Raw genomic sequence first — 20,098 nt, 5'->3', positions numbered from 1 at the left:
ACTCGATCCAGAAAGGAGAAGTGTGAAGGAAAAATAATATTTCATTTATTTTATGCCACAAATAGCAAACTCTCACCACCTACCATTTACGTTTTAAATTGTATCTCAACTAATTTTATTTTCCACTTAATTATGGATCATGTATTTTCTTTTTTTAAAATTTTATTTATTTTTATTGGAAAGTCAGACATACAGAGAGGTAGCAAGATTAGAGAGGAAGATCTTCCGTCCACTGATTCACTCCCCAAGTGGCTGCAATGACCAGAGCTGAGCTGATCCAAAGCCAGGAGCAAGCAACCTCTTCTCCCTCCCACGTGGGTACAGGGTCCCAAGGCTTTGGGTCATCCTCAACTGCTTTCCCAGGCCTCAAGCAGGGAGCTGGATGGCAAGTGAAGCTATTGGGATTAGAACCAGCGTCCACATGGGATTCCTTTGCATGCAGGGTGAGGACTTTAGCTGCTAGGCTACTGCGCCAGCCTGGATCGTGTATTTTTCAAACTAAGATGATACAATAGCAAACCACAAGAGCACTTGTGGTACCTACTGTGGAAGGAGCCTTGTGGCTACTTTAGTTTTGAGCCTAACTCAGTAAAGGAGCTGCATTCCAGCAGGGCCTCCGGAGCTAAAAGCTCAGCAAATACAAAACATGGCTGCTGTGAAAGACTACTTAGGCCAACAGAAAGAACAATGGCCACAGTAACATTCAGGATTTGCCCCATGAAAGGGTGAAAGAACTTTCTGGAAACTGAATCCTTTGGAGCATATCCCAAAGGTGTGACTTACCGCCTCAGTGTAAGCTTCACTGTTCTGCTCTTCATGAGCTTCTAGAAGTTTCTGGCAGCACAATATTAAAAAAAAAAAAAAAAAAAAGCTGGTGAGATGAAGTGCCACTCCTGATGGATACTTTATAAACACTAGGGCCACATTGACTGATGCTAACAAATCACTCACAAAAGTGGGATAATGTTCCAATGGAGTCAGGATCTAACCTTGTGCTAACATTTCTACATCATCCCTCCAAGAACAACACACCTACGGACTTGGAACCAAGGTATTTGAAAAAACAAGGAAGTGTCTGTCCCCCAGCTCATGGACCTGACCTATGCCACCTCCCTTAGTACCCGTCCCCCAGCCCACAGACCTGATCTATGCCACCTCCATGGTGCCCCCCCAGCTCACAGACCTGACCTATGCCACCTCCCTGGGTGCCTGTCCTGTGATGGCAAAGGCCTTACTCCCCACAGTGCACGTGTTACTCACTTTCAATAGTTTACATTCTCTGGAATCAGTAAATGCTGGGAACATTTCCTCATACTTCTCCAGGGCCAGCTGAGAGAGAAGGACATCTAGTCAATGCCAGACTTCCTGAGCTAGCACACAGCACATATTAGCAAGGTTTATCTGGATTTGAGCTTCTTAGTGCCTACCAGTATGCTGTGAACAACAAAATCAATATAGGAACCCGGTTTGGTTTTTTTTTTTTTTAATATTTATTTTTATTGCAAAAAAATAGAGAGGAAGAGAGACAGAGGAAGATCTTCCATCCGATGATTCACTCCTCAAGTGATGGTAACAGCCACAGCTGCGCCAATCTGAAGCCAGGAGCCAGGAACTTCCTCCAGGTCTCCTACATGGGTGCAGGGTCCCAAGGCTTTGGGCCATCTTCGACTGCTTTCCCAGGCCACAAGCAGGGAGCTGGAGGGGAAGTGGAGCTGCTGGAATTAGAACCAGCATCCATATGGGATTCCAGTGCATTCAAGGCGAGGACTTTAGCCGCTAGGTCATCATACCGGGCCCAGTCTCACCATTCCAAGCACGGGGCCCAGTCTGTTTTTAACTTTCAAGTTATAAATTACTAAACCAACGTTCTTCACTGGACAAAATCTCACTGCTAAAAAAAAATATCTCACAGAGCAGGCACCTGTGTTTGTTCATGAAATGCAGGAGCCCCTTACATGGTCCAGAACAGCTTGAGAATCTCATGGAAAACCAAAGTAACCAGCAAGTTCATCTCGGTGCAAAAATCATGGAACTGTGTGCCTTATCAGAAAGCTGACCTCTGGATTTCAAGCTGTTTCCCCCTTATTTATTTTTAAATCAGGGAGAGAGAATAAATGAATGAATGACAAAAAATTGCCAGCCACTGCACTCCTCAAGGGCCCGGTGGAAGCCAGGCCCTGGGCTGGCTGGTCTCCCAGGGAGGTGCCAGGGCTCCGAGCATTTCATACACCACCTGAAGCCTCTCCCAGGATGCGTTAGCAGGAGACAGGATCAAGTACTGTGCCTGGGAAAACAGAGCAAGGTAACTCGTGTGCTTGGGACCTTGCCACCCATGTAGGAGACCAGGACAGAATTCCGGGGTGCTGGCTTCAATCCAGCTCAGCCATGGTCATGCTAGTCAATTGGGGAATGAACCAGTGGATAGAAGATCTCTCTCAACCTCCTCTCTGTAACTCTGTCTTTCAAAGAAATAAAATAATTCAGGAGGGAAGAGAAACAAACAAAAAGTAGAGTAGCCGGGACTCAATATGTCATCCATGTGCTCTAAGCAGTGACCTAGCCTACTGTGTTAAAACACTTGCTTCCTATCAAAATTTCTTTGCAGCCTCAGACAGAGGATATGGCAGTCCACTGATGCCTGCAGAGGACACCTGATACCACAACAGAGGACAGAACAAATCAATCAACTACCCCAGCCACGTGTCGGCAGTGAAAATCTGGAAAACGGAGACTCTAAGTTGGACTATGTCAGCCAGTAGATTCCGGAGAGATTTCATCGTGCTTGGAATGGTGAGACTGGCAGCAATTCAGAACTGCTGAACTCTCAAAACCACTTGAGCAGTGCCCTCGCAGCATGCCCCACACTGGGGACCCTGGGATGGTTGGGAGGCGGGGTGGGGCTACCTCCCTCTTTCCCCTAGATAACAGGAAAAAAAGAGAGAGGGAATGTGGAAACAATGGTCTTCCCACTTTCCTGTAGCCCTTGACCCTTTGCACCCTAATCTACTATGTAAAGGTCATCAAAACAAAATAATAAGAATAAAGAAAATACAGATCTCAAAATAATTTCTTTGCAGCAAAAATGAAAACTTCTTTGAAAGATTCATTCATTTATTTATTGGAAAGGTGCAATTATACAAGGAGGGAGGAAGGGGCAGAAAGACTCTCATCTGCTGACTCACTCCCCAAATGGCCACAAGAGCTGCAGCTGGACCAGTCCAGAGCCAGGGACTTCCTTTGGATCTGCCACGTGGAGGCAGGGCCCAAGCACTCAGGCCATCCTCCACTGCTTGCTCAGACGTATTAGCAGGGAGCTGGAATGGAAGCAGAGCCCTGGCTTGGGATTTGAATCAGTGCTCCGATGGGAGCCTGGAGCTTCCAGGGAGTGGCTTCATCCATATCTCAGTGCCAACCCCTGAACTTACCTCTCAAGTGCACTTTTCACAGCCTTGCTGTGTTAGTCACGTGCAGAACATTGCGTGTGACTGAGAGAATGGCGTCTTCCCACAGGGGCTCCAGTGCTGCTGCTGACACTCAGGCTGCCCAGCCTCCACCCGCTCCTGGCTTTCACTCATCTGCAGCCCTCACTCTAGCTCCATTTCTGAGTTTTGAAAAAAAAAAAAAAAAGGATGCTATTCTGCTTTTACCTACTACACTGAATTCCCCAAGTTTGCTTAAAGCAAAGCCATGGAAGAAATATGGCTACAAGGAAATGTCCAGCAAGTTCAAGGGCACAGCTCTAGCAGCTGCTCAAGCATACAGCTGGGACACCTACCACAGAATTATTTTGAATGTTCTCACTCAGGAATGAAATGAAACAATGTGAGATAAAAATGACAAAGCACCTGTACGTGAGATCAAGGGCCAACCAGGACATGAGCAGTGGTGTCCTCCTCACCTTGCCATTCAACTCGTGCACTGTGACCAGGACTGCTGGGAGCCGTGCAGTGGGGGTGGACGACACAAAGCTGTCAAGAGAAGGCTCCCAGTCGGCAAGGCCACGAGGAGCTTTGAGTTGTATCGCAAGGTCTGGCAGAGGTCTCTCCAGCCACCTTAATCTGGCTTCACCTCATTTGCATGGACACTCAACTATCCCTTTAAAATACTCTGAAGTCTGTTGAGGCATTGTTGTTCGCCCTTGCAAGACGGCTTCTGTAACTGATGTGAACTTAGGAATTAATGTTATTGATAACATTTTAGTGAGTGGGTCATTAGCAATTTATGAGAATTAGTGCACACAGGAGTACAACTGAGCCCACAGCATTCCTGAACACCTCACTGTGTACCTAACAACTGCTCAGGAACCTGGCCCAGACATGTAGCACGCCTTCTCAGAAACAGCTTGGTAAGTATCTCAAAACTGATGAAAATGATGTCAGTACAAGAAAGCCATTTATTGTATGCCTGTGCCCCCGCAACTATTGTGATATTAAACACAGTTATTGTAACCTTAAGGGTTAGCCTGCTTTTGCAAAAAATAGTAATAATTTTTTTTTTGAGCATAGAAAATGTATCTGTCTTGCCTACTCCCATGACCCTTTGGCTAGAGGAACTAAAGGATGTTTGTACTAACAATATAGAACCATGTTTTTACTTATTTTTTTTTTTTTATTGTTATGGCGTTGTAAAGCCTGTAGTCGTAATGGGATTTAAAGCTTGAAGTTTTTTGTTTTTCATGTGTACATTTTCCCCTTTATGATATATCTCTTCCTTAAAATGACAGATAAGTTGTAGAAAAAGAAATGCAGCACTCAGGTGCTGCCAGCCTTGGAGTTTTTGGCTGTAACCCAGTGACTGCAGCTGGAGAATGAGTAACGGCTTGCCTTGAAGTGAAATGATTATCATATTTTGCAGAATTATCTTTGTAACCACCTGTTAAACCATGAAGTAAACAACAGAACAATCAAATGTTTGTGCAAAAGCTTGTGATGATTTCTGTATAAACAAAGAAGACAGCTTTCTTGAGTTGTCCATTGTGAACACCAAGTCATAGTCTGTTGTCTTTCTCCCGGTGCCACAGGTCCTTCTGGAACCTTCAACTCCGCTGGAGCTGGTCTCCAGCACAGGACACAGCAGTGGTGTTCTCCTCACCTTGGCACTCAACTCGTCCACTGTGACCAGGACACAGCACTAGTGTCCTCCTTACCTTGGCATTCAACTCGTCTACTATGAAGTGACACAGGGCTGCTTTGAAGAAGTAATCCTTCGCACTGTACTTCAGCAAAGGATTATCCATAGTGTTTGCCCCAACCTAGGCACACAGAACAGAGTAAGATTTAAAAAGTCCATCTTCTCCTATCAGGCAAAATAAAAATTCCCAGATGCTTGTTATTAAATGCTTCAACAACGGCTGAGAAGGGGGCTAAGCCTCTGTCTGTGGTGTCAGTTCACATCCAGTCAGCTCCACTTCCCTTCCAGCTCCGTCTGTGGCTTGGGAAAGCAGTAGAGGATGGCCCAGGGCCTTGGACCCCTGCACCCACATGCGAGACCCAGAAGCTCCTGGCTCTGGACCAGCCCAGCTCCAACCATCAATAGCCATTTGGAATATTTCTCCAACTCTCTTTCTCATTCCTTTCACCCACTGTTTCATTCCCCAAATGGTTCCAGCAATGGCCAGGGCTGAGCCAGGACCCTGAAATGTCAACTGGGTCTCCCAAATTGGTGGTCCAAACACTTGGGTCATCTTCCACTGCTTTCCCAGGAACATTAGCAGGGGCCTGGAAGGAAAGTGGACCACCCAGGACTTGAACTGAAGCTCTCATAGTATGCTGGTACACAGACCACCTGGCACAGTGGGGAAGAGGATACTGGGCATGCCCAGATCCTACACTGAAGTTTCTATGTTTGAGCACCAGCCTCCTCCCAGTGTGGCCCCTGGTGATGACTACAATAGCGGGGTCCCTGCCATTCTCGTGGCAGACCCAGACTGATTCTTTGGTGCAGCCATTGCAGAAAAACAGTTTGGAAGGGTCTTAAAAAATTGAGCACAGGTTCTGAGACATAGGCCAAAAGAACTAAAAACACACCTCTCAGAGGGTTGGTGGGGTGTTACAGTAGGTTAAGCTTCTGTCTGTGGCACTGGTATCCCACGTGCTGGCTCGAGTCCTGATTGCTCCACTTTTTTTTTTTAATATTTATTTATTCTTATTGCAAAGTCAGATACACAGAGAGGAGGAAAAACAGAGAGGAAGATATTGTGTCTAATGATTCACTCCCCAAGTGACCACAACACCAGAGCTGCACTGATCCGAAGCCAGGAGCGAGAAATTTCCTCCAGGTCTCCCATATGAGTACAGGGTTCCAAGGGTCTGGACCGTCTTCGACTGCTTTCCCAGGCCACAAGCAGGGAGCTGGATGGGAAGCGGAGCTGCCGGGATTAGAACTGGCGCCCATTTGGGATCTCGGTGCATTCAAGGCGAGGACTTTAGCCACTAGGCTACTGTGCCAGGCCTGTGGTTACTTCACTTCTAAGCCAGCTCCCTGCTTATAACCTGGGAAAGCAGCAGAGGCTGGCCCAAGTCTATGGGCCCTTGCACCAATGTGGGAGACATGGAAGAAGCTCCTGACTCCCAGCTTCAGACTGGTCAGTGTGGCCATTTGGGTAGGGAGCCAGTAGAAGGACTCTCTCTCTTGGTCTCTCCTCCCACACCCCACCCATAACTGCATTTCCAATAACAGTACATACATTTTAAAAAAGAAAAACACCCCTAAAAAACCCGAACACAAATACCCACAGCAGCATTTTTAGCAACAGCTCCAAGGTGGAAATGATTCAAATGCTGACAACTGATGAAAGGATCAAATGGAAGATGATGAAGGCATGAGAAGCAATGAGGAATAGACATATTACAACCTGGATAACCTTAAGGATAGTCTGCTAGATGCATGCGCTCAGTCATATATATAATATGCAAGGCCTGGTAGCGCATGCCCTCAGAGGCAGCAGGAGCGTCCTCACCTGCTCATAAATCTCGATGGCTTTCTGGTACTGCTCCAGCTGGGCAGCATATGCCGCCACCTTCAGCAGACACTTGTTAGCGGAGCTGAAAGGATGAACCAGAGCACCGTCAAGGGGACAGGAGGACAGGAGGGGACAGAAGGGGACGGAGGGGGACAGGAGGAGGACAGGAGGAGGACAGGAGGGAACAGGAGAAGGATAGGAGGGGAAAAGAGGAGGACAGCAGGGGACAGTTCAGGGCACAGAGGGGGACAAAAGGGGGACTGGCCCACAAACTTCATGGACCTTCACGGACATTACCAAACACACTCAGAGGATACAGACATTTCACTGTGCATAGTAAAACAGGACAATAATACTTGCCTGTTGGATTCTTCTCCTTTGTAATAATCAGCCGATTGTTCATAATGTGCAATAGCCTGAAAACACATACATGTGAATCATGAACAATCTGCAATTAAAAGCTACTTCTGCATAAACATTTTTTATATAAAAATAAAGCCATACCAATGACAAACTTTCCACACTGTAGCAACTGACTCTGACTTCAGAAGCAGGAGTGCAGGCCGCACCAGAAGACTCCTGGTGACAAACGCCTGCTGTCCATCAAAGCCTGCTTATCTTTCCGCCCACAGAGCAATGCCCAGCTGCCCTATGTGCAGCCCCCGTGTGCCCAGCTCTCCAGTGGGATGCAAGCAGACAAGGTGTGGGCCTCTTTCACTTCCCATAGGCCAGTACAGCAATAATGACAAGACAGTGTGACACAAATTGAGGACGGCAGGACCCTGTCAGCCTGGAGCCGCAAGAAAAACAGAGGGCAATGCACCTCACGCCAGAGTCCCCACCATGGCCAAATCCACAGCAGCTACACCAGAACATTTAGAGGGACCAAAGCCCACTGACATCTCAGGTGTGGAGCTCACTACAGCAGCAGACTGTCCTCCTTCACACCCCAAGGGGCAGCCAGCACGAGGGTGCTCCGCGTCCTCCACATGCTGTGGCATCCAATTAACAGGCATATGGAGAGGAGACACGGAAACCCTGGTCACGCCATGCAGACTTAGCGAAGCCATGCCTCGGGCCCCTCAGAAGGAAAGACCCAGGCTGGGCAGAGCCTCCACTACCAGGAAGCCACTGGGAGCAGGTGCCACCCTGGAAGGAATCAGCTGGGGCACAGGCAGTCACAAATGGGAACAGGAAAGGCTGGGAGACATGCAATCTGTGACTTCTACAACCCACAGGCAAGAGGCAAGTCTGCACATGCTCTAAGCCAGGGGTCCAGGGAACTTCCTGTAACAGCTCGGGGAATAGATAGTTCAGGTTTTGAGGGACAATCTTTGCAGTAGCATGAAGGAAGTCGCATATGATGAGAAACAAGTTTAACGCTGCCAAGGATTCTAATTGTAACATTAGTCCTTGGCTTCTAGGCTTGTTTTGAAGACCTCTCTGCATGAGTTACCGAGGTTTGCCAGTACGCCCAAAACGGGCAGCAAGGGTGGCCTCCCCACTCAAGCCCAGTCTTGATCTCAGTGGCTTTCAGGCAGCCCCCAATGACTCAACGGCATACAGGAGCGGGACAAGAAAACAACAAACCTAACACAGGCGAAGCAGCTGATCGGCCCCCGGAAGCCTGCAAGGCCTCTGCCTGTGTGGGTCATAGGACGACCACTGCTGAAGCCACATGATGTGGGGGACAGGGCCAACACCACCCCCTCTGCAAAGCACCCCTCGAACATTCACAGGGAGAGGACACCACGCTGCCTCAGCCATTTGGCCAGGGCTAATATGGTCCTCAACATTTCCTCAGCTTATGTATAATGGGAAAAAAATGAGCACAAAATCTAAGTGGCTAAATAAAACAAGCTATCATGTTCGTTCACCGAAAGTAATGGACGGAAAGTCTTTGCATGGAAAGTTTTTCAAGAAACAAAAGCAAAGTAAGGGCCAGGCACTCAGACTCACAGAGAAGATAGCCATTCCTCAGACGCCAGTGCCCACATGCGGTCCTGACTCCAGCCTGCAGCCAGCAGAGCCTGGGGCGGCGGTGATGGCTGCAGGACCGGAACCTGGCACAGACCCCACCCAGGCCCAGCAAGCCCGAACGAGGGGGACGAAACGGCACATGGATGCTCTCTGTGCCTCAAATAAGTAAAAAAATTTGAACTTTTTTAAAATAAAAGTTTATTTACTTGAAATGCAGAAAGAGAGACAGGAGAGCTTCTGCCTATTACTTTCCTCTCCAAACACCTACAACAGTCAGGTATGGGCCAGACAGAAACTAGGACTCACGAACTCCAGCTTTCCCATATGGGCAGCAGCAGCCCAAGTACTCAGACCATCTTCATGTGCTACTTCCGGGTGCATTCGCAGGAAGCTGGATCTGCAGCAGAAAAACCTGGACTCGCCCCGGCACTCCAGTGTGGAATGCGCACATTCCAAGTGCAGGCCTGATTTGCTGTGCCACAAGGCCCATCCCCAGACTCGTAATTTGGGTTCAAAAAATTGGGGGAACTGAATGTTTGAGTGTGGGTTAACAAGTTAGTGAAAGTGACAGTGTTGGTGAAGTGGCAAAGCTACTGCTTGGTATGCTAAAACTCCACAGCACGGCACCTGCTTCATGTTCTAGTTCCAGTTCTGGCTCCAGCTAAGGGGCACCCCGGGAGACAGCAGATGATGGCTCAAATACATGGGTCCCTGCCACCCACGGGGGAGAATGAGTTCTACAGGACTGAACCAGCGGATGCCAGACCTCCGTTTCTGCCTTTCAAATAAAATACCATTTTTTAAAAAGAGATTTACTTTTATTGGAAAAGCAGATTTACAGAGAGAAGAAACAGAGAGAAAGATCTTCCATTCGTTGATTCATTCCCCAAATAATCACAATGGCCAAAGCTGAGCCAATCCAAAGCCAGGAGGTTCTTCTGAATCTCCCACGCGGGTGCAGGGTCCCAAGGCTTTGGGCCATCCTCTATTGCTTTCCCAGGCCATAAGCAGGGAGCTGGATGGGAAGTGGAGCAGTGAGATACGAACCTGTGCCCATATGGGATCCCAGCACTTGCAAGGGGAGAATTAGCCACTGAATCATCACATCAGGCCCATAGAAGAAGCTATTTCTAAAGGAGTTCATGCACAATCTATATACTGTGAATAATAATAATAATAAAAAAGAATGGAATTAAACATTTTTTAAGCCAAAATAAAAAATCTCTCTTCTAAAGACTTATTTAAAAGGTAGAGTGACAGAGACACACACACAGATCTTCCAGCCACTGGTCATTCCTCAAATGGCAGCAATGCTGGGGCTGGGTCAGCCCAAAGCCAGGAGCCCCAGCCAGGCCTCTCACGTGCTGTCAGGGGCCATCTTCCACTGCATTCCCACAGGAGGTGGGAATACATGAGCCTACATAGCAGCAGTTGGGTAAGAAGCAGGGCAGCTGGGACTCTATGGGAAGCTGGCACCATAGCATTGGCTTACCCACTGTGCCACTACCCTGGCCCTCAACTTCTCTCTTATTTCTATTCCTCCATGCATTCCCAGGGGGACAGTGCAGCCACGTATCTTCCTGGGTGTTATCAGAACTCAGTGAACACGGCCAGGCATAACCACTATTTTGAAAAAAAAAAAAAAGGGTGGGGGGCGGGAGTTATCAATTTAAACAATGGCACTGGCTCATGAAAATGCCAGGTACCAGAGCATTATCACAATGAAAGAACAATTCTAACAATGCTGAGGAAATCAAATCAATCCATCCCCAGGTCCCACACACCTGGGCAGCCTGCACTGAAGAGGACCCAGGCCCTATGCCTGGCAGGGACACTGCAGGGGGAGAACATGGCCTCAGCTTGTCTTTGGGGGCCCACCTGCAGGGGAGCTTTACCAGACATTAGCAAAGTTAAGACATGAGAGGCCGGCCTTGGATGCCTAACCTCAAGAACTGGAGCGAGCCTGGGCAGAAGAACACCAGCAGCAAGAACCAGGCCTGGCTGGCCATGCTCCAGGGCCACCACAATGAGCAAGGATCACAGCACCATGCACAGCCAAGACGCCAGGCATGCTGGCATCCGCTCCAGCAGCACCGTGTGGGTGCTGTGGGTGCATGTCGGTATATGTGCAGGTGCCCCGCTGGAGGAGGCGGGGGCGCAGAGGCACAAGGCCTGCTGCCAGAGCAGCAGCAGTGCCTCCAACAGGTGTCTCTGCAGAGTTCAAGCTTTTGTCAGCCACAAGTGAAACAGCCTTCAGAACCAACACCCCTTCAGAACCCGACACGAGCGTCACAACCACACCACCTGTGCAGAGCTACAGCACATCTCCAGGGCTGAGAACAGAATCGAGTCCCAGACCATCTCAAGAGAACCCTCTCTTTATCTGGATCGATGTGTTACCTTGTGAAGTGAAAGAAGCCAAGAGCTGGGGAGGCACTGCGCCAGGTTGTCACTGCTTGTAACACTGACCCCCCACACCAGAACACCAGTCAACAGTCCCAGCCGCTCCCTGCTAACAAGCCTGGGAAGGCAGTGGAACACGCCTTTAGCTAGAGCTGTATGTATCATTTTGCTCAGTGAAATAAGCCAACCCCAAAAGGGACAAGAATCATATGTTCCCTCTGCTATAAGGCAATCTTCATGCATTATACAAGATCAGCAGATATACAGGTAAACATGTATATACATATATTCATCTACAGGAAACATGTAATGGAGACTAACATACCAAGAAGTAAAGATATATTACAATGTGCGTCTCTACTCCTGAATAAAGGATGGACTCCCTATGAAACTGTTAAATATATCTTGACAATAGGATGCTCGACTTTCTACCATTGTCTATACCTACAATGTAACGATATACTTAAAATAGCAGAATGATGGACATGTGACTATTGCTGAAGGACTATACTATTAGTCCAGTAAATGATAATATAGGGAAAATCAGGGGAGGTAAGGGAGATTGGGAAGGGTGGAAGGAGAAATCCCTGTTCCTACGGCACTATGTCATGAAAAATATTTTAAAAAAAAATTTAAAAGAAGCTTGTAAAAACCTGACAACAGTAGAAGTGGTGCCATCTGCTGGACAAGCTATGGAATGGCAGAAACCCAAAGAGGTACCTGGCAGGGATCAGAAGCTGCCTTAAAAAAAAAACAGAGGGGATAGCGGTGTGACGGTGTGACATGTGCCTTTGCCCACCTTCACGTTTATGGAAACCTCACTGATGAACTGTCGCCCAAGATCATGGCCTGGTACTGACTGCATGCGAGAGGCAGTGGGCAAAGGCGCTCCGAGCCCAGTGCCTATTCCTGGCCCAGAGCTCTCTCCTGCCTGAACCCAGAAGGAAAGAGCAGAGCTCAGGCCCGACTCCACAAAGCCCGCCAGAGAGGAGGCTCGTGAGCGAGCATGAGCACACACGGCCGCCTGATGTCACAGACAGAGACGCCCTTCAGACGAGCATGGCCAAGATGAAGACAAAAAGCAGGAAGCGGATGCTGGGAGGGCCAGGGTCAACCTTGGGGCCACCTGAGGGCTGCTGCTCCGGATGGACTCATCAGAGCGGGCTGTCACAGAATGCTGGGCTCCGGGGCCACCAACATGGCAGAGGCCGAGCTCTCCCCTGCCAGAGCAGCCAGTCCAGGAGAGAGACGGCTAGTACCAGCAGCCAAGACTGTGACAGTGCATAGCATGAGGTGGCAGGGGCTCTCCACAAGAGGCAAGGCCCAGGGATGGAGCGTGCAGGCCTGTGCCAGTGTGTGCTCCTTGGCAGCCAAGGGATCTGCACAGGTATCACATAAAAGGTGAGCAAAGAGCAAAACCGAAGGACATAAAGGACAGGAGCGGCCAGCCACATGGACATCTGGGAAGGAGCTGTATAGACTGAAGAACAAACCTGGGCAACAGTCCTGGAGGCAGAAGACCAAGGGCACAATAGAGGTTGCAGAGGGGCCCGGGACACCCTGCAGTGGGGCCCTTGCGAGGACAGCTCCAGCTGCTTCTCCCAGCAAGCAGTGCAGAAGCAGAACCCCACACACTGTCAACCAGGACTCTGGCTGCTCTGGCTGCATGGGATGCCAGAGGCAGCTGGGAGAAGCAGCACAGCGAGGGGCCAGGAAGCCCCTGCAGCGATGAGTGCAAGCCAGGGGACTACCAAGAATGGCACCCACGGAAACCACGCACAGGATGATGCAGGGAAAGACACACAAAGACACCCACACTTTGGAGGGGAACTGGGACTTGGATCAGAACCCACTGGCTGCGCACAGGTGGGCAGACACGTGGTGGCAGTTGGGGCAGTCAGGGTTGCCAGTCACCACGTGCACACAGCTCTTACAGCTCTTAGAGCTGTGTGCACAGTCCGAGACCGTGGAGACAGCCCTATGCCTCGTAAGCCATGAGTGGCTCTCGTGTCTTGAGACCCTCACTACCACCTGCTCCGCCAGCCCTTCCTCACACATCCTGGCGAAACCCCGGCCTCAAGGCTCCACTCCAGCTGGCTGGGAGAGCAGCAGGCTCCTTAGGGCAACCCCTCTTGATGAGGCCTCGGGCCAGCTTACCTTCTCAATGTCCACCAGCTCCGTCTCGTAGATCTCGGCGATGGTGATGTGGTGCTTAGCTGCAATGGTAAACCTCCCCTGGTGGAAAAGAAGGAGCGTCCATCACACACGCTGAGCCCCTAGCACGCCAGTCCAGGAGACCCCAGAGCTGCGCGAGCAGGCCAGCGTCTTACCATGTCTGTGTAAATGTCGATGGCTGCGTTTAAGCAGTTGATAGCCTCTGCCACGAGTGCATTCAAGAGAAACAACGAGAGATCCATTCAGTCAAAGGGGGTTCAGGGGTCTGCCTTCCCAGCTCTCACAGGACATCAGTGTGGTGCCCCTCGGGAGCAGAGGGTGGCCGGAAGAGGCAGTAAGCAGCAGACAGAAAGCCTGCCTGTGTCCGGCTTCAGGAGCCCGGCTTCGTGCTCTGCAGCTACAGTGTGGTTCAGGGAGTGATACTACCCTGGGCACTCTAAGCCTTGAAGCGGGGACTCTGCCCAGAGGACACTGGACCACAAAGGAAAGGACAGCCAGGGGAACTGAAACCAGCACCGGCAGAGTCCATCTGCTACAGTGCAAATGTAAACGTGTTCAAAGCCTCCACCTACAGTGCTGGCATTCCAAAGAGGCACCTGTTCGAGTCCCTGCTATGGTCTGAGAAAGCACTGGACGATGGTCCAAAGCCTATGTGGTAGATCTGGAAGAAGCTCCTGGCTTTGGACTGGCTGGACTATGGTCATTGCAGCCATTTGGAGAGTGAACCAGTGAATGGAATATCTTTGTCTCTCCTTCACTCTGCCATCCAAATAAAAATAAATTAATTGAAATAAATAAATAAATAAATAAAAACCCTCACAGGTGTGTCTGTTAATTTGGGAAAAATTCCTTCAGAGGATGCTAACGAGAGGGCGCTAGCTAACCTGTCTGAAAGAGGAAGGAACCCCGGAGAATGACCCTGTCTCTGTGGGGCACTCCTTCCCAAGCAGGAAGCCAGCGTACAGCCCTGCTGCACAGCACTGCCATTTGCAATACTGCACGCAGCTGACAGCTCCAGAGTTAGGGTTTTTGGCTGGAAAGAGGCAACTGTGTGCAAACGTCTGACTCAAGGACCACGAATATAAACAGACCAATGAAAATGAAAAGCGACTTCCTCCCAAACTGCTTTTAAAAGTGGGCTCCCAGCTGCCCTTTGACCGGCAGAGTGCGCAGGAGAGCAGCGGCTAGCCTGGGCTCCCTGGGACCCACCGCTGCGCTGTCCTTCCACAGGCATACACCTGTTCCTGCTCTACGGAGCACACACCACAGAGCCACATGTAGCTCTCCAGCGCCCCCAGGGACATGAGCAGGCTTCTGCAGACCCTCTGAGACCAGGGACTGCAGCGCCTGAATTGTACCCTACAATGCTGACAGGACAGAGGCCAGGCTACTCAAGTGGTCTCTATGCAGGTTCTCATTTGGGAAATTAATCCTGATAGAAAAGCCCTTGAAAATACCTTATTTCCTTGTGACATTTCCATAAAAGTTGGGGGGCTGGTGTTATAGCATAGTGGGTAAGATTGCTACCTGCAATGCCAGCCTCTCATATGGATGCCACTTTGTGTCCAGGCTGCTCCATTTCTGATTCAGCTCCCCGTAATGGCCTGAAAAAAGCAGCAAAAGGTGACCCAAGTGTTTGGGCCCCTGCTGGCTGCTGTGGTCATCTGGGGACAGATCTCTGTGTTTCACCCTCCCTGCTGATAAAAACATCTATTAAAGAAAAGAAAGGAGTGGGATATGCTAGGCAGAAAGGACTACCGAAGAAAAAGTGAAGTCACAGAGTGATCTGTGCACGTGGGTGTAATCACTGCTGGAATCTGCTCAGCGTACTCTCCCAAACAAAGCAATCTGCAAAACGGAACCACTTTAAATTTCCATTGTCATCTTTTCCTCAAAACCAATACTTAAAAAAAAAAAAATCTTGTTAAAGAACATGTGGGTACTGTGAGACTACAAGGCATCTTTGTAACCACGGGCATTACCAGCTCATGGTAACTGGATCCTGCGAGAATTCACAAGGTATGCAGCAGCAGGCACCAATCCCCTTTCCTGGGCAGTAACACGGCACACACACAGGATGGAACAAACCACTGCACACACCCAGTTCCCTCAGTGGTCTCATCACCCACATGCTCCTCCACTAGGGCTCCGAAGGACCCACGTGGCCCTGAGACGAAGGAGACTGTCCAGGTCGGGACAGGAGCAGCACAGGCGCTGCCAGGCGGCCTCACCTTGGGGGTCTGCCTTCTTGTAAGCGTTGCCAGCATCCACGAAGCTGGTGGCGGCGTCGTGCTTGCTCTGCAGCTGCATGTGCAGCTTGGCGGCCTGACAGAAGGCGTTTCCTGCAGCTGGAGAGGAGGAGCCCGGTCACACACACAGGCACACCCTGCCTGCCGATCGGCCCACGCGGTGAGTGCAGGGCCTCCTTCACCGAGAAGTGGCATTCCCACCGGAGAACACAGTGATCAAGAGCCTCTGAGCCAACACAGAAACGACCAGCCGGCAGCCCACGTCAGGCAACGAGGACTCCTCGACACACCCAGGCCTCCACAGCAGCCAAGCCCTGGGCTGTTCAGGTGTACCACATAAACACAGAATGGAAGCTGCAAGTGGTCAGAGGAAGGCAAAACGCCGGGTCCAAGGTACTGCCTACTCCTTCTCTATCTCACATATCCACCACACTCAGGCCGCACTGTGGAAATTGGAGGCTTTTAGGAGAAAGTCTCTTAATTAGACCTACAAGTCTTAATCTTAAAAAAAAAAAAGGGGGGGATGCTAACAATGCAGCTGTTCCCTCCCACTTAGAGCAAAGCCTGAGACTGAGACAGGTGCTGGTTGGTCCCAGTCAGTGAGAGCATCTGCCTTCTTTCCTGCAGCACCCACACTGGTTTGGGGTTCAGGGTGTGTATATAGGCGCTGCCCAGACCCCTGCTGGGACAGGCTTCGTGACAGCTGTACACTGTGTACAGAGAAGACTCCTGGACACAAGGGCCTAGAGTCTGTGCTGCTAAGAGGGAGGCACCCAGGAACAGGTGGGAGGCGCTGCAGGTGGAGGCCACTAGCATCTGTGCTGCCCACAGGAGGTCAGAGCCCTGGCCACTCCGCCTCTGATCCAGCTTCCTGTTAGTGCACCTAGGAAGCGGGTGGTTGCCACAGTCGCAGGAGAACCTGATGGAGTTCCTGACTCCTTGCTTCAGCCTGGTCGGCCCTGGCTGCTGTGGGCCTTTGGGGAGTGGACAAACACACAGAAGGGCTCTCTCTCTCTCTGCCACTCTGCTTTACAAATAAGCAAACAGATCTTAAAGCAAGTACATGTGCGCACACACAAAGCTCAGCCTTGCAACCAGAAGGAGCCACCACAGAAATATGTTTTAGGTTACTGACTTGTTTTGCTTAATGGTGACAAGAGACTCAAAGAAAACTGCTCCTACAGGGGAGCTGAGAACAGGATCACCGAGATGACCACCCCCGAAAAGACCTGTTGGAAGCAGGGCAGCAGGCACAGGCTGTCTGGGGGGAGTGTGCAGACAGAGAATTAGCGCAGCAAAAGCTCCATGCCAGAAGGGGGATGGACAGAGCACCAGCAGCAGGCAGCAGACAGACTCAGAGAGGACGGGGTGGTCCCTGAGGGCCACATGAGTACAGAATGCTATGATCTGACTTAACTGGAGTTATGCTGCTTCATGAAACAAGGGTTTAGATGCCCCCTAAGGTACCCCTTGTGTCTGAGTGCCTGAGTTTAAGTCCCAGCTGCACCTGTAGTTTCAGCTTGCAAATTGTGTCAGACTCCAATACCTATAGAAAATGCAAGACCTGAGACTGGAAGTGGTTCCAGTAGGGAAACTGAACACTCTTCTGCTGGGCTGCAGCTCCCACTGGCGGGCATGAGCCAGGACTGGGGGCGGGCCAGGATGGACAAGGCAGCAGCATCCATCAGCACATGTGTGGACTGGGTGATAGGGTGGGCTAAGCTAAGCTGCAACACCCTCAGGTGTATAGAAGAGCTTAACTGGGACGCAGCATGGACCAGACTAGTCTGTTGTACATATTGACACTTGTAGGAATCAGGGTTGGGGCGGGCCTGGTAGGGGTTATCGGGAGTCACAGGAACTAGGTTGAAGTTCCCACTGGTGGGTGTAAGGACCCAATCTGTGGAAGGTTAGGCTGGACTGGGCTGCGGCACCCATTGGCCTGCACAGGACATGGGGCTGGATGTAGGAGGACAACTGATCAAAGAGAGGCCACTGGGAAGCCTTGCAGGTGCGGAGCCACGGCTAGCTGCAATCCTGTCAGGAAGGCTCTGGACTGTTCATATGGAACAAGCCAGAAACTCCCTACTTCTCAGGTTTAGGTAACAGATCAAAGAGAGGCGCTTCCTCCCTCAGGCAGAGGGAGGAACTCCCGTAGTCTCAAATCAACTTGCTATCGAAATGTAAATTCCTCAAACATTCCTCCCCATGCCTACGTGACCCTCAATCTTCAAAAACCCTGATGCTGTTAATAAACTTCAGCTATTGATCATCAGTCAGTAGTCCATGTGTATGATTACTGGCTCCATGCACCAACATCACAGCGAACAGCTGGGGACGGAACTGACCAGACAACTACAATCACTGGTGTGTGTGCAGGCTGATGCAGGTGACGGATTAAACCAGACCCTGTTCTGGCTGGCACATACAAGAGTCAGGCCTGCGGTCACCCATGGTAAGATTTCTTCGGGAAGTCCCAAACTGGACCACTTGGCTCCAAACTCCAGGCACAGGGGAAAATCACAGGATTTGTGGTCTGACCTTGGAGTGCCTGTATATGGACTGGGCCTCCTTGATTGCTGATGCCTGTGCAGTGGATGGCATGCCCATGTGCATATGGGGACACGATGGCCAGGTCACTTAGGCCTGCAGAGGACAGCAAGTGCCATATCAGAAGATGGAGAGAAGAACAAGCTGGACACCTCTCCTGACCAAGCTTTGGCAGCAAGGGTGTGGGGTGAGTCCACTGGGGTAGACTCTGTTAACTAACGAGCCTGGGAAGCAACAAAGTCAACCGGGTCATGGAACTAGCAAAGCCACTCAAACAGTAGCCTTGGGTCATTCTTCTCCGCACTGGCATTCCTAAGATGACACCAAGTGGATAGCCCTCATTCCTGAGTAATGATGTCGTTTGGCAGCTGGACGTGGCCCTGACTTCATACAGGGACAAGGGAAGAAAAGGAAAATTAAAAGCATTTGTCCTACCCATCTTCCTCCATGTCTTGGCCCTCCCCACCCTAATCAGTGGTCCTCATGGGTGTACATTCTTGTCAACTATGTAAACATCAAAATTAAATTAACTTAAAAAAAAACCAACCCAGCAAAAGATTCCTTGTCCTGACTCCAGCTAACTTTAACTCTTTCAGTTATCATAAGCCCACTGCATCAGAGGGCTCACAGGAACTAAAAGAGGCCATCTGTGCTGTGTCCGCAACATAACCTTGGAGTTGGGCTTTCAAGAGCCATGGTAGCCCTATCAGCGACCTCCCAGCACGGGCCCTAGCCCCGAGGCCACTGCCTTCCTCTGAGCCTAACGAGCAAGCTGACAGAAGCCAGGTACATACCACTCCAATTTTTGGCCATCTTGAACATGTTTGCTGCTCTGGTATACATTTCACAAGCCTCTTCTATCCTCGTGTTTCCTCTGGGAAAAATGTAAAAGCGACATTCAGTTTATTAATAACAGACACCCACATCCTTAACCCACCCTCCCTCAGAGAACACACAGGGAATGAGCACTCGGCACATGTCACTCAGCGTTCAGCAATCTCCACGCTGCTCAAGGCAGCCTCTTCCTAGCCCCGTTTTCCCAGACGACCGGTGCACGACAGTGATGGCACAAGCCCAAGGTCACACAGCAAAGTACATGGGACTGAGCTTAAACACAGATCTGGCTGAACCTCACACCCACACCTTTCACAGCGGAGTTTTGTCAAAGGGAAAACTGCTTTCGGAGCTAAGCATTCCCCGGCGCCACCGGTGTGTGCTTTTTCTGACTGAACAAGACAAACCAAAGCTGACAGCAGAGGTGAGTGTGCCTGACCTCAGCAATGACATCACCTCTGGCAGCCATCGCATCAGCCTGACCCGAGCTAGCTCTTCAATTCCAGAGTGCCTTGGTTCTTGCCCTTGACAGCAGTACTGTCTCTTTCCTCTGTGCTACTACAGTGAGGATCCAAAGAAATAATCCATGCGCAGATGCCGTATCAGAGCCTGACCATGAGCCTCAGCCGAGATTGTAATCTGTCCCTGAGGCCAGTGTTACGGTACAGTGGGTAAAACTGCTGCCTGCAGTGCCAGCATCCCATATGAGTGCTGGTTTGTGTTTTGGCTGCTCCACTTCTGATCCAGCTCCCTGCTAATGGCCTGGGAAAAGCAGTGGGACACGATTCAAGTGTGTGGGCCCCTGGCTTCTGGTCCCAGGCTTTAGCCTGGACCAGTGTCAAAAGTCATAGTCACTTAGTGGATGGGAGATCCTGACACGTTGCTCCTTGTAGCCCCCTCCCGCTTCCAGAGACTGGTCAGGGGATGTTACTTAAGCCAGGCCTCA

At 50.3% G+C, this 20,098-nt stretch overlaps 1 protein-coding gene across 3 annotated transcripts in view; it reads right to left on the bottom strand.

Moving 5' to 3' along the window:
- Positions 1-20,098, bottom strand: part of NAPB (NSF attachment protein beta) — a 36,516-nt gene that overhangs the window by 2,541 nt on the left and 13,877 nt on the right. Inside the window, exons 2-10 of one of the 3 annotated variants that reach the window (XM_040981764.1) lie at positions 19,113-19,192; positions 15,751-15,879; positions 13,675-13,721; positions 13,502-13,579; positions 7,322-7,377; positions 6,959-7,043; positions 5,147-5,251; positions 1,261-1,329; positions 784-834 (exon numbers count right to left, since the gene is read on the bottom strand). In XM_040981764.1, the coding sequence (XP_040837698.1) occupies positions 784-834; positions 1,261-1,329; positions 5,147-5,251; positions 6,959-7,043; positions 7,322-7,377; positions 13,502-13,579; positions 13,675-13,721; positions 15,751-15,879; positions 19,113-19,192 (700 nt within the window). The remainder of the gene's footprint in view (positions 1-783; positions 835-1,260; positions 1,330-5,146; positions 5,252-6,958; positions 7,044-7,321; positions 7,378-13,501; positions 13,580-13,674; positions 13,722-15,750; positions 15,880-19,112; positions 19,193-20,098) is intronic. The other 2 variants (XM_040981763.1, XM_040981765.1) reach the window with 2 other exon arrangements.

This window comes from Ochotona curzoniae, unplaced genomic scaffold, assembly GCF_017591425.1.
Source record: "Ochotona curzoniae isolate NIBS_2020 unplaced genomic scaffold, NIBS_Ocur_1.0 contig_3520, whole genome shotgun sequence".
Taxonomy (NCBI): domain Eukaryota; kingdom Metazoa; phylum Chordata; class Mammalia; order Lagomorpha; family Ochotonidae; genus Ochotona; species Ochotona curzoniae.
Note: the sequence above shows the minus strand (reverse complement) of the source record. Positions and strands in the feature narration are given on the sequence as shown.